At 40.1% G+C, this 11,978-nt stretch overlaps 1 protein-coding gene across 5 annotated transcripts in view; it reads left to right on the top strand.

Moving 5' to 3' along the window:
- The first annotated feature begins 1,815 nt into the window (after positions 1-1,815).
- fbxw2 (F-box and WD repeat domain containing 2) overlaps positions 1,816-11,978 on the top strand; it is a 39,370-nt gene continuing 29,207 nt past the window's right edge. For 2 of the 5 annotated variants that reach the window (XM_062412843.1, XM_062412846.1), the window contains exons 1-2: positions 1,816-2,137; positions 3,374-3,666. In XM_062412843.1, the coding sequence (XP_062268827.1) occupies positions 3,400-3,666 (267 nt within the window). In that variant the 5' untranslated portion in view covers positions 1,816-2,137; positions 3,374-3,399. The other 3 variants (XM_062412845.1, XM_062412847.1, XM_062412844.1) reach the window with 3 other exon arrangements.

Below are 11,978 nucleotides of genomic sequence, written 5' to 3'. Positions count from 1 at the left end.
AATCTTTACTTTCTGGCTTCTCTCTCCACTTCACAGCCTCCAAATGTAGCATTATGCTCATCTCCGCAGTTTGAGCATTTCAGCCTGGCATTTGTTCCACATTTTCCATTTTCATGCTGGCCTCCACATCTTGTACATTCATTTTTTTTCTTTGCACTGCTGTACAGTGTGTGCCTTCTTTGGTAGGCAGCATCTGAGTTTCCTGGGAAATATTCCATTACATTACACATCATATATGAGAACCGATAAAGTTTTCTTTAGTGAGCCCTCCTGATTACATTAAATTATTACCTTACACTCCTTTTCTTCTGTTTTCTCCATACCTGCATACCTGGGTAAGGGTTAGATTTTTCGGTATTGCTACCCCTGTCGCCCCCCTCTAGTGTCGCGACTCCATACCCACTAGTGTTACGGCAGTGCAACTGCAGAGCAACGCACACACACCTACGCTCAATTAGGAATGCTCACAACAGTGTAGGCCATGGGTGTAAGCTACGTGGGTACGTATGCCATAGCTTTGACGCAGAATTGTGCACTATTCTTTTTAACCTATTGACTTTTTTTTTTTTCTGATTCTTGTTGAGGGTTAAGGAAAGAGGATGTCACACCTTGTTAAAGCCCTATGAGATGAATTGTGATTTGTGAATATAGGCTATACAAATAAAATTTGATTGATCGATTAATATTAAATCCAAGTTGAGATAGGAAAGTAATGAAGAGCTCAAGGAAATGTTTCACAAAGGCATTGGCAACTGTATATATATTCAGCGGTCCCCCTTGGTATCCCCACCAGGAATTCCTCTTTAGAGATTTCTCTGGTTATTGTCCCCTGCAGCAGTACGATGAAAGACGATGGTGATATTTTGCATATGAAACAGATAGTTCTATATTTATCTTTTGTAAATACTAACACAAAAACATATATGTATACATAACAACAATTCATAAGTAGCTGATTGCTCACTGGTGAAAACATTACTAGGATTATATTATGTTCAGTTTCTGCCAATAGGTCCCTTTCATCTATATCTTACATTCTGGACCTTTAACATGTCTGATGTCTGAGGATGTGACATTTAACTGCATCATGCACTGTGCAAAGGCAAAGTGCAGTATAAAGCTATATGTCAACTAACCACCAGCAACTACACTGCGGCCACAGCAAACCTTGATGTGGTCAGGCTGCGGGGGCAATTGCTGCTTGCAGTTTGAATTTTTTATGTTACCGAACCTGACCGGACCCAGAGAGATTATTTATTATTCAGCACACAGAACCCAGCTACACTGTACATTAATATTATCTTGTTATTATTAATAATATTATTAATAGCAATAATAGACTTTACACAACACCTTTCAAAAAACACTGTTATAAAGTGCTTTACAAGTTAAAATTGCAAACTGAAGACAAACGTGTGTTCCAAGTGGGAAACTAATAAATATATATGCAAGTATTGTGTTACTTGCATAACTGGCCGTGTATGATGCGGAACTATTGAGAGAACCAGTCCCGGGCAAAACATTTCACATCGTTCCACATTATGCGCGACACCGGAAACTACTTTACTCAACCATATACACTATCATCTCCCGCTGTGTTGTCTCACAGGCACATTAAATCTCTTGTAATATAATGTCAGCACGTGGGTGTGTGTGTGTCTGTTTCTCTCTGTGTGTGTCTGTTTCTCTCTGTGTGTGTCTCTCTCTATGTGTGTGTAGACTTACTTTTCCGAACATGCTCAATTAATGCATGTTTTCGGAGCAAAGTTTTCAATACGCCTTCTCCTTTGAGTCAGAGCAGAGGGTCCAATTATCCCATCTGAAGGATAGCACAAGATATTTTGGTCTTCAAGATGTCAGAGGCTTCTATTATTCAACCATATGGCCTAGCGTTAGAACTATTGTGATGAGAAATGTACAGGTTGTACAGTAATAGACACGATGTAGTTATAAAGATTGAAAGAATCAAGTACTTGTATCACGTGGATTAGCTACCGTTAGCTCCAAAACTACGCAGCTAAGTTACTTGGACAGCTCTTTCAAGTTGGTTCCTGACAGGTCAGCTTACAACAGCTAACTTCATGAACTATGTGAACTAACCAAGAGTGCTGATTAAGGAGCTCCCTGCAACCCTCTGGTTGGTGGACATTTTCAGTTAACAGTTTTAAATGGTATTTTATGTTCTAGCCAATACTGTCGAGTGATTGTTGAGGCGTTTCCAGTAGTTGCTAACCTGCTATTAAATAGTAGTAGTGTTGCTTTGCTAACGCTAAGTAGCTAATATACTGAGGTACGGTGGCACTTAAAATCCATTGCCCCCAAATAAGAGACAAATACATTTTTTACATGTGCCACATACATACATACAGAGGTTACTCAGCAGGGGAGTATTGCCATTTTTAGCCTAGCGATAGCTGTGAGAGCTGTAAGACCACTGCAAAGAGCCTTCAGCTGTTTTTGATTACATTTGTAACAGTCAACTTATGACAACAATGACAATGGTAATAGTGGTCATTACAATTACAAATGGATGGCATTGCAGTGCAGTCAGGCCTGGTGATATTGCTTGGCCAGTCTTTTCAAAAATGCATTTAATTGAGTCATAGATTAAATATATCATTGCAACAAAACACTGTTCATAATTGCTATTTTTGGCACTTGTTGTTAGAAAACGATGAGCCATATAAATATATATATATTTATAACCTGGTTGGCAGAGGTAATGATATGAAGCAGCAGACAGAGAAATAAAACAGCAAATCTTATATTATTTTCAAATCTGTCATCAGCAAGTGATAAGAAGTTTGAATAGATATATTAGTGAATTAATTAACTTTCCATAATCCACCAATTATGTCCCGTGCAATTTGTATTAATATCAGTGTGAGTTTTTGTTCTTCTTTTGTAAAAGTAAGAAAGAAGAAGTAAGACATAAGACATTTCTGTTTTTTATTACATACTGATCATACTGATGGAATTGCTTCTGTGTTATATTAGTATTTGACACTTTGTAATACATAGTATCCATATTGTGTGAGTCATGAAGCTTACAATTAAACTTGTATTGCAAACTTGTAGTAAATTAATTAATAGAATAGAATAAAATGATATAGTTGAAACAGCAAAAAGAATAATTAACACATTTTAAGAAAGTAAAAATATCAAACATTTGGTATTGCCTATATCTCTTTTTGCAAAGGTTTTCATTGCAAATTAAATATTTTGAGGATTATTTTATTGGTCAGCAAAGAAGAGGACACCACGTTGGGACACCATTCCTATACCAAACGTTGGATTTATCAGATTACTACACGGCTGCTTGAGACACTTAAATATATAAACATAGAAGTAAGACCCAGCATTCTTCCTGTAGGTGTTGCAGGTTGCTCTCATGTACCCATGGAGAAGGTAGTCTTTGAGGGGTGGTTGGAGTCCATTTCTGCTACTTTCGTTACTCTAAATGACCAGGAGCGCAACCAGTCTCTAGACCATCTCATATCATTAAGTGGTGCTGCCCAGCTCCGTCATCTGTCAAATGGCCTGGAGACACTGCTCAAGCGTGACTTCTTGCGTCTCCTTCCTCTGGAGCTTGCCTTCTACTTGCTACACTGGCTGGACCCTCAGACTCTCCTCACCTGCTGCCTGGTCTGCAAGCAGTGGAATAAGGTAAATATCATGCAGCCTTATATCTCACAGTGTTATGGGGTACTTGTTGTTTGTCTTAAATATGTTTCCTCTCGCATTTTATTTTATGAGTTTTATTAAAGCCTTTGCAAAAGGATCAATCATCAGGTAGAAAGACAAAGGAAGATTCAGTCATATAAGTGTTTATAAGAAGCAAACCATGCCCTGTAATTTCATGCTTGGCGCAATTGATTTCACATGAATAATGGATGGGTTCGGGCTATATTTTTTTGCACCATAGTGCAGTGTGCAAAGGGCAGTTAAATATCCAGTGAAAATAATGCCCTGTGTGCATTCTGCACTTTGTTGACAGCATACGCCTGGCGCTTCTGGAAATGTGAAGAGATCTCCAAACATGGTTTTATTACATTTCAATCAATCAATCAAATTTTATTTGTATAGCCCATATTCACAAATTACAATTCATCATATAGGGCTTTAACAGGGTGTGACATCCTGTGTCTTAACCCTCAGCAAGAGTAAGGAAAAACTACTAAAAACCCTTTTAACAGGGTGAAAATACATAGAAACCTCCGAGAGAGCCACATGTGAGGGATCCCTCTCCCAGGACGGACAGAAGTGCAATAGATGCCACGTGTAGGAGAACATCATCAATAATCGAAGTCTCTAGCAGCATTTAATGAGGATAGACATCCCGAAGGACAACCCCAACATGACATGCCAAGCAGTCCCGCTGCAAGCACAGTCCATGCTCAGCAACCATCCAGACCACGATCCACCATCCAGACCAGACGCCACTCCAGTCCTCAGTCACCATCCACCGCCGCCCACCAGGACCCATCACAAGCCACCACCGCGGTCCTGGTCCACCGCCCGTGCCCAATGCCCGTGCCCAATGCCAACGCGACACAGGGTCCGCCACCAGCACCACGATCAGCCCACATGACTCAGAATCCGCCACACTGGATCCAACACCGCGACCCCCGGTGCGCGATCCACAAACCGCAATCCATGGTGCGGCCACAGAGGCCCTTGATCTGCGGGTGATAAAGCAAAGGGATTCCAGGGAAGGGGGATAGGGATGGAGAAGAGGAAGGAGAAGCTGGAAAGAGAAGCTCCGTGTGTCATGTGTCATAAAATAGAACAAGTAACGTTCTGGCGTACTAATTAGCTCTAACTATAAGCTTTATCAAAAAGGAAGGTTTTGAGCCTACTTTTAAACGAAAAGATGGTGTCTGCCTCCCGAACTGAAAGTGGTAGATTATTCCACAGCCGAGGGGCTTGATGGCTAAAAGCTCTGGCTCCTACTCTACTTTTAGAGACTTTAGGGACGACAAGTAGGCTTGAATTCTGGGAGCAGAGTGCTCTAGCGGGTTTATAAGGTACTAACAGCTCTTTAAGGTAAAAAGGCGCTATATTATTAAGGGCCTTGAAGGTGAGGAGGAGAATTTTAAATTCTATTCTAGATTTAACTGGAAGCCAGTGTAGCGATGCTAATACTGGAGAAATGTGCTCTCTTCTCTTTGTTCTCGTCAGGACACGTGCTGCAGCATTTTGGACAAGCTGTAGAGTCTTTAACGACATCCTGCTGGAGCCTGATAATAATGAATTACAATAGTCCAGTCTCGATGTTACAAAGGCGTGGACTAGTTTTTCTGCATCTTTTTGTGAAAGGACATGTCTAATTTTTGAAATATTACGCAACTGGAAAAAAGCGGTCCTAAAAATTTGTTTTAAGTGACTATTAAAGGATAAATCAGGATCGAAGATCACTCCCAAGTTCCTGACTGTTTTCATTTGAAGCAAGGGCAATGTCGTCTAGCGCAGCTATATCATTAGATAATGCATCTCTAAGGTGTTTGGGGCCAAGTATTATAACCTCTGTTTTGTCTGAGTTTAATAAGAGAAAATTGCGGGTCATCCAGGTTTTTATGTCCTTGAGACATGTTCGAAGTTTAGTTAATTACTTTGTTCAGGTTTTATTGACAAATATAACTGGGTGTCATCCGCATAGCAGTGGAAATTTACCGAGTGTGTCCTGATAATGTTTCCTAGTAGAAGCATATATAATGAGAATAAAATTGGGCCGAGCACAGAGCCCTGTGGAACACCATGGTTAACTTTGGTGCGCACAGATGACTCATCATTAATTTGCACAAATTGGGAGCGATCAGAAAAATGTCTTAAACCAGTTAAGGGCGGTTCCATTAATGTTAATTAACTGTTTGAGTCTTTGTAATAAAATTTGATGGTCAATTTTGTTGAATGCTGCACTGAGATCTAACAGAACGAGGACAGACACAAGTCCCTGATCTGAGGCTATTAAAAGGTCATTAGTGACTTTTGCCAAGGCTGTCTCTATACTGTGATTGGCTCTAAACCCCGACTGAAAGTCTTCATATATATTATTTTCCTGGAGAAACTCACACAGCTGATTGGCAACAACTTTTTCTAAGATTTTAGAAATGAAGGGGAGATTAGATATTGGCCTGTAATTTGCTAAAACCTCTGGGTCTAGGGTGGGTTTTTTGAGTAGGGGTTTGATGACAGCTATTTTAAAAGACTGTGGTACATAACCTGATGATAATGACAGATTGGTAATGTTAAGTAACGAACTATCAATTAGGGGCAGAATTTCTTCAAGTAATTTTGTAGGAATGGGATCTAAGATTCAGGTTGTTTTTAGTTTTTTTTTCTTCATTGTTTTTATTGCAGTTTTTTTGTTTCCATTCAACAAACAAACTACAGAACTAGACACAAAACAAAACAAACACAAAACATACATGACACGTCTTACGTGAAGGATGAACATATGGCATGATACAAGAGGTGGTGAATCTCACAGTAAACAAATGTCGTTCAAGTCCACAACAGTCCTTTTAATAGGGTGGAGGAAAGGTCTGGACCGATATAGTCCAAAAATGGGCGCCACACTCTGTAGAACTGATCTACACTGTGATGTATGATGTTGGTAAGATATTCTAAAGGGATCAGTTAAAAAATTATTTTGCGCCAACCACAGACAGAAGGGACCTTGTCACTGATCCACTGCAAAAGAATATTTTTCCTAGCTGCAAACGCCAAAATATTATACAATCTTTTGTTGACTGCTGTTTTCAAACAGTCACTTGGGAGACCTAGAATCAGGGATATGGGGTCCATTCCTATATTAATATGAAAAATTCTCTCTATTTCACTTATAACTTCAACCCAATAACTTTGAAGTTTATGACAAGACCAGAAACAATGAGTTAAAGTTTCCACATGAGTTTTACACTTGAGACACAGAGGGGAGAGAGAGCGGTTGAAGAAATGCCTGCGGTGAGGGGAAATATGTAATCTGTGTAAAATCTTAAGTTGTATTTCTCTTGTCCGAGTGCAAATTGAAATCTTTTTTGAAAGAGACCAGATGGTATCCCACTTGTCTTCATCTATGGTCACAGACAACTCCCTCTCCCACACAGCTTTGACCCCCTGCGCACCAGTAGTAGAAAAAACATTAAGTACATGGTAAAATGAGCTCAGAGACACTTTCAATTGTTGATGAAACAGAATCCTCTCAACAGCAGATATTTCAGGGTGATCAATAAGGGTTGTGCTATGAGTGATATAATGCCGTATTTGCAAAAAGCGAAAGAATTCTTGTTTGGACAATATGTAGTTGTTAGTAAGGTGTTCAAATTACATAAGCGTATCATCTGACAATAGGTCACTGAGGGATTTAATATTCTTATTATACCATTGTCGAAAACCTGGGGGAAAAGCAGGATTATTAATTACCTGGGTGAAAATGGATGTTATATTTGATCATCCCTCAAGACGCCATGCTTTTAGAGTGTTGATTGTTACAGGGTTTGCACAGAAAGCTTTGATTTCTTCAAAAGTATTAAAAAATAATAGATCACTTAGTCTGCACTGAGATAATGCTGTCTCAATATCCATCCAGATTGAAGTTTTACCCTTAACCCAGTCGTTTACGAATCTTAAATGGGCACAAAGTTGGTAAATTTTAATATTAGGTAGGTCCAGGCCACCCATCGAACTTGGTAGATGTAATACTGCCATCTTAAGTCTGGGTCTACGCTTGTTCCAGATAAAAGAGCTGAGCCACCCATTTATATCATTCAGCACCCTTTTAGAGAACAAAACAGGAATCATTTGAACAGGATACAATAACCTAGGCAGCACATCCATTTTGACCAGGGCAATGCGTCCTAGCCAGGAAACAGGAAGTGACATCCATCGCTCTAGGTCCTGCTTAATTTTACAAAATAAGGGTGCAAAGTTGGCTTTATATTTAATATATATAATTGATCAAAGGATGGTGTGATGAAGATTCCTAAGTATACAAACCCATTGGGAGACCATTTGAAAGGAAATGAAGGTACAGTAGTTGGTATTGTTGAAAGGGTACCAAGGGGCATAGCCTAGGTTGATCTTATAACCAGAAAAACAACTGAATCTGTCAATCACATCAATATGACCTGGTACAGATGTTTCAGGTTCGTTCAGAAGAATTAGAACATCATCAGCGTATAAAGTTATTTTGTGACACAGCTGTCCAATCACTAAACTGCGTATTATGGGTGTCACCCTTATGGCCTCAGCAAGTGGCTCTATGGCCAAAGCGAATAAGAGGGGCGATCGAGGGCAGCCCTGCATCACCCCTCTGTGAGAATTGAAGTATTCAGACCTGAGTCCATTAGTCAAGACTGCTGCCTGTGGTCTAGTATAGATAATCTTGACCCATTTAATAAAGCTCTCCCCCAAACCAAATTTACCCAGTTTATTGAGTAAGAAAGACCATTCAATTCGGTCGAATGCCTTCTCTGCATTGAGACAAAGCACCAGACCACTAACAGACTCCTGCTTAAAAGCTATGATAGCATTCAACAAACGTCTAACATTGGTAGCTGAATTCCGACCCCTTACAAAACCTGTCTGATCTTCCTTTACCAGTATAGGCAAAAGATTTTCTAAACGAGAGGCCAAGATTTTAGAGAGCAGCTTCCTATCCACATTTAGGAGGGCTATGGGCCTGTAGGACCCGCAAGAGTCAGAACACTTCCCCTTCTTTAAAATTAAGTATATATTGGCCTCCTTCAGTGTTTGTGGAAATTCTCCTGTAGTGAATTTGTCAAAAAGACGATCTACAAGAATATTTTGGAACTGTTTATAAAATTCAGAAGCGAAGCCATCAGGTCCTGGTGACTTTCCATTTTGTAATTTATTAATAGCTTTAAGCACTTCAGTTTTAGTTATGGAACTATTAAGGGCAGTCTTATGCTCTTCTGATAAATTTGGCAACGTCAATTGAGCAAAGAAATTGTCCATTAGTTGCTCTCCCTCTGGAGCTTGTTCGGAAGAGTATAGGTTTTTGTAAAAATTCTTAAAACAGTTATTTATCAGTTTATTTTCATATACCTTATGGCCATCTTTATCAGATACAGCTGCAATAGTTTGGGACTCTGCACGCTTCTTAACATAATAGGCCAGACATTTGCCTGCTTTATCTCCATGCTCTTAAAACATCTGTCTAGTATATTTCAATTTCTTCTCTGCTTCTCTCTCTTTAGAGCTGTTCCGATTGCCGTGATTTCTTGCTATAATGGTGGTGATGGAGAGGCAATATATGCTTTTTCCTTATCCGTCAATTCACTCTCTAAAGATTACGAGTACGAAATAATTAAACCTCTGGCATAAGCTTTGCATGTTTCCCATAAGACGGATGCATTGCTGGCCGATGAAGTGTTGATTTCCAGAAATGCTTTAAGTTCAGTGGAGAAGTTGGAAGTAAATTCCTCATCTTTAAGGATAATGGTATTAAGTCTCCAGTGACGAGACCGATGTAATGCTGTTTTGAGATTAAAGTCTGTAGTAACTCTTGCGTGGTCGGAAATAATTATACTGGTTATGTCGCATGATAAAACTGAATATAAGTCAGTTCTTGGCAGAAAATAATAATCAATCCTGGTTTGACACTTATGTGGGGCCGAGAAAAAATGATATTGTTAATCAGACGGGTGGGTGCATCTCCAAGCATCAATAAGCCCAAACTCTTCACATAGAGCATGGAGCGTGTTGGCCTGAGGAGAGGGGGGCGCGTTACTATGTGGAAATTTGTCAATAAGCGGATTTAATATTAAATTAAAATCACCGCCAACAATAACAGGGGAATTAGAAAGGAATGGATCTAAGTCCAAAAACATTTTGGTAAGGAAGGTGACTGGGTGGGCAGGTGGAAGGTACACGTTCATCATTACAATATTCTGACCCTGCAAAATTCCTTTGATTATCACATAGCGACCAGTAACATCCCTAACACAGTCAGATACTATAAAAGGTAGGTTTTTCCCAATGAACACTGCTACTCCCCTACTTCTTGTTGTAAAGGATGAGAAAAATACTTGTCCGAATGGCCCTTGTTGCAACTTTAAATGCTCTGTGTCATCAAGATGCGTCTCTTGTAACATAGCAACATCTATATCATCCTTCTTTAGACATGTCATTATTTTTCTCCGCTTAATAGGGCTGTGGACACCCCATACATTCCAGGTACATATTCGCAGCTTATTCACTATTGGTATTATTCATGTATCATACAAAGCACATTGAGCCGAGAGACCCACCACACACCGGGTAAGAGAAAAATAAGCAAATAAAGAAAGAAATAACAAAGAGCTGTACAACAAAACATTCAAAAATAGAAATTTGGCAACGACCCTACTAAACATGTAGGGAAAAACCGTCCTTCTCCTGCCTGCGGCTGAGAGCCAACAGGTGCGACATGCGCTTGACACGCGCCTACTCATAGACATAAACACACTACTGTCCGCCAAGAACACGGTGAAGTAGAGCATTTCACCTGGTTGATTATAAGCAGTAGGAAAGGAAAGGGGCAAAGTCACACACGCCTGAATTTGGCAGATACTCACATATGACACAGTCCAGACGCAATGTTAAAGAAAGGGATATTCCGGTGGTTACAGAGATTTAGGGCAGCGTTTCCACGAAAATCGCAGCTGCCTCCGGCGTGCCAAATCTCCTCACCACACCGTTGACAGACAGCCTCAGCGTGGCGGGGTATAGAATGGCATAATCCACGTTCTTCCTCCTTAGACAGCCCTTCACCTCGTCAAAAGCCTTGCGTTTCCTGGCCACCGCCGCAGAGTAATCATTGAAGAAGGAAACTCTGATCCGGTCCGCTGGCCGGTTCGGCTCCGCACCAAGGCGCCGGGCTGCAGCCATCACTCGTTGTTTATCAGCGAAGTTGTGAAGTTTCATGATGATGGGTCTGCTGCGCTGGTTAGTGCCTGGCTCGGTGCTAGGGAGTGGTGCGCGCTAGTGTTGTGTCGTTCGTGAACGATTCGTTCGTTTTGAACGAATCGTTACAAGGACTCGGGAGTATCGAGTCCTCTCAAAGACTGATTCGTTCATTTTCTCGTGGCTGCGCATCGGGACTGTTGCATAGGCTGCTGCAGGTCACGTGAAAAAGGATCCAAAGACTCGTATCCGGCAGATGAACGAATCACTGATCCAAAGACTCTGTTGGCTGAAGAACTTATCACTGATCTGAAGACACGGTCGTGAGGTGAACGATTCGTTCATCTGCTGGGTACGAGTCTTTGGATCATTTTCCACGTGTCCTCCATAGGCTTAGAAGAGGAAACAGATACCTCATTCCCTATCGTGGGACCGCTGTTAAAAAGCAGCCATGACTGACAGCTTTTGTGTGGCAGATCATTTTTTTTTTTTTTAAGAAAACCTCAATATACAGTAAAACATGACAGTTTGTATGGTTTTAAATTGTCATTTATAGTCACACTGGTATTTAATTATCACGGGAAATAATTACACTGCACTAAACTGTAAGTGTAAATGTAAAGTGAAAATAACAAAACCAGTCATTATGACTTTTGAATAGGGCTGAGCGATATGGGGAAATAATCTAATTGCGATTTCCCCCCCCCCCCCAAATATTGCGATTAAGATTTAATAAGCGATTCTTTTATTTTATCCTCTCTTTCCCCCCAAAAAAAACGTAATGAATGATTTAAATATGACCAACACAATATTAGATACTGTACAATATTCTTTCCCACATTTTTATTTAACTGCTCATTACAGAAACCAGAATAACACATCGATGTGCATTTAAGTAATTTAATCAAAGTCATTGTAAGTATAAACACAAGGCATGCACTTTTTAAAAAGTGTCTGCAAATTTACCATCTTGAGATTATTTATTTTTTAAATATAGGTGTCTTACTGCTCTCAAGTCAGTAACATTTCCAGTGTTGGGAAGGATACTTTCAAAACGTATTCTGTTACAG

This window comes from Platichthys flesus, chromosome 19, assembly GCF_949316205.1.
Source record: "Platichthys flesus chromosome 19, fPlaFle2.1, whole genome shotgun sequence".
Taxonomy (NCBI): Eukaryota; Metazoa; Chordata; class Actinopteri; order Pleuronectiformes; family Pleuronectidae; genus Platichthys; species Platichthys flesus.
Note: the sequence above shows the minus strand (reverse complement) of the source record. Positions and strands in the feature narration are given on the sequence as shown.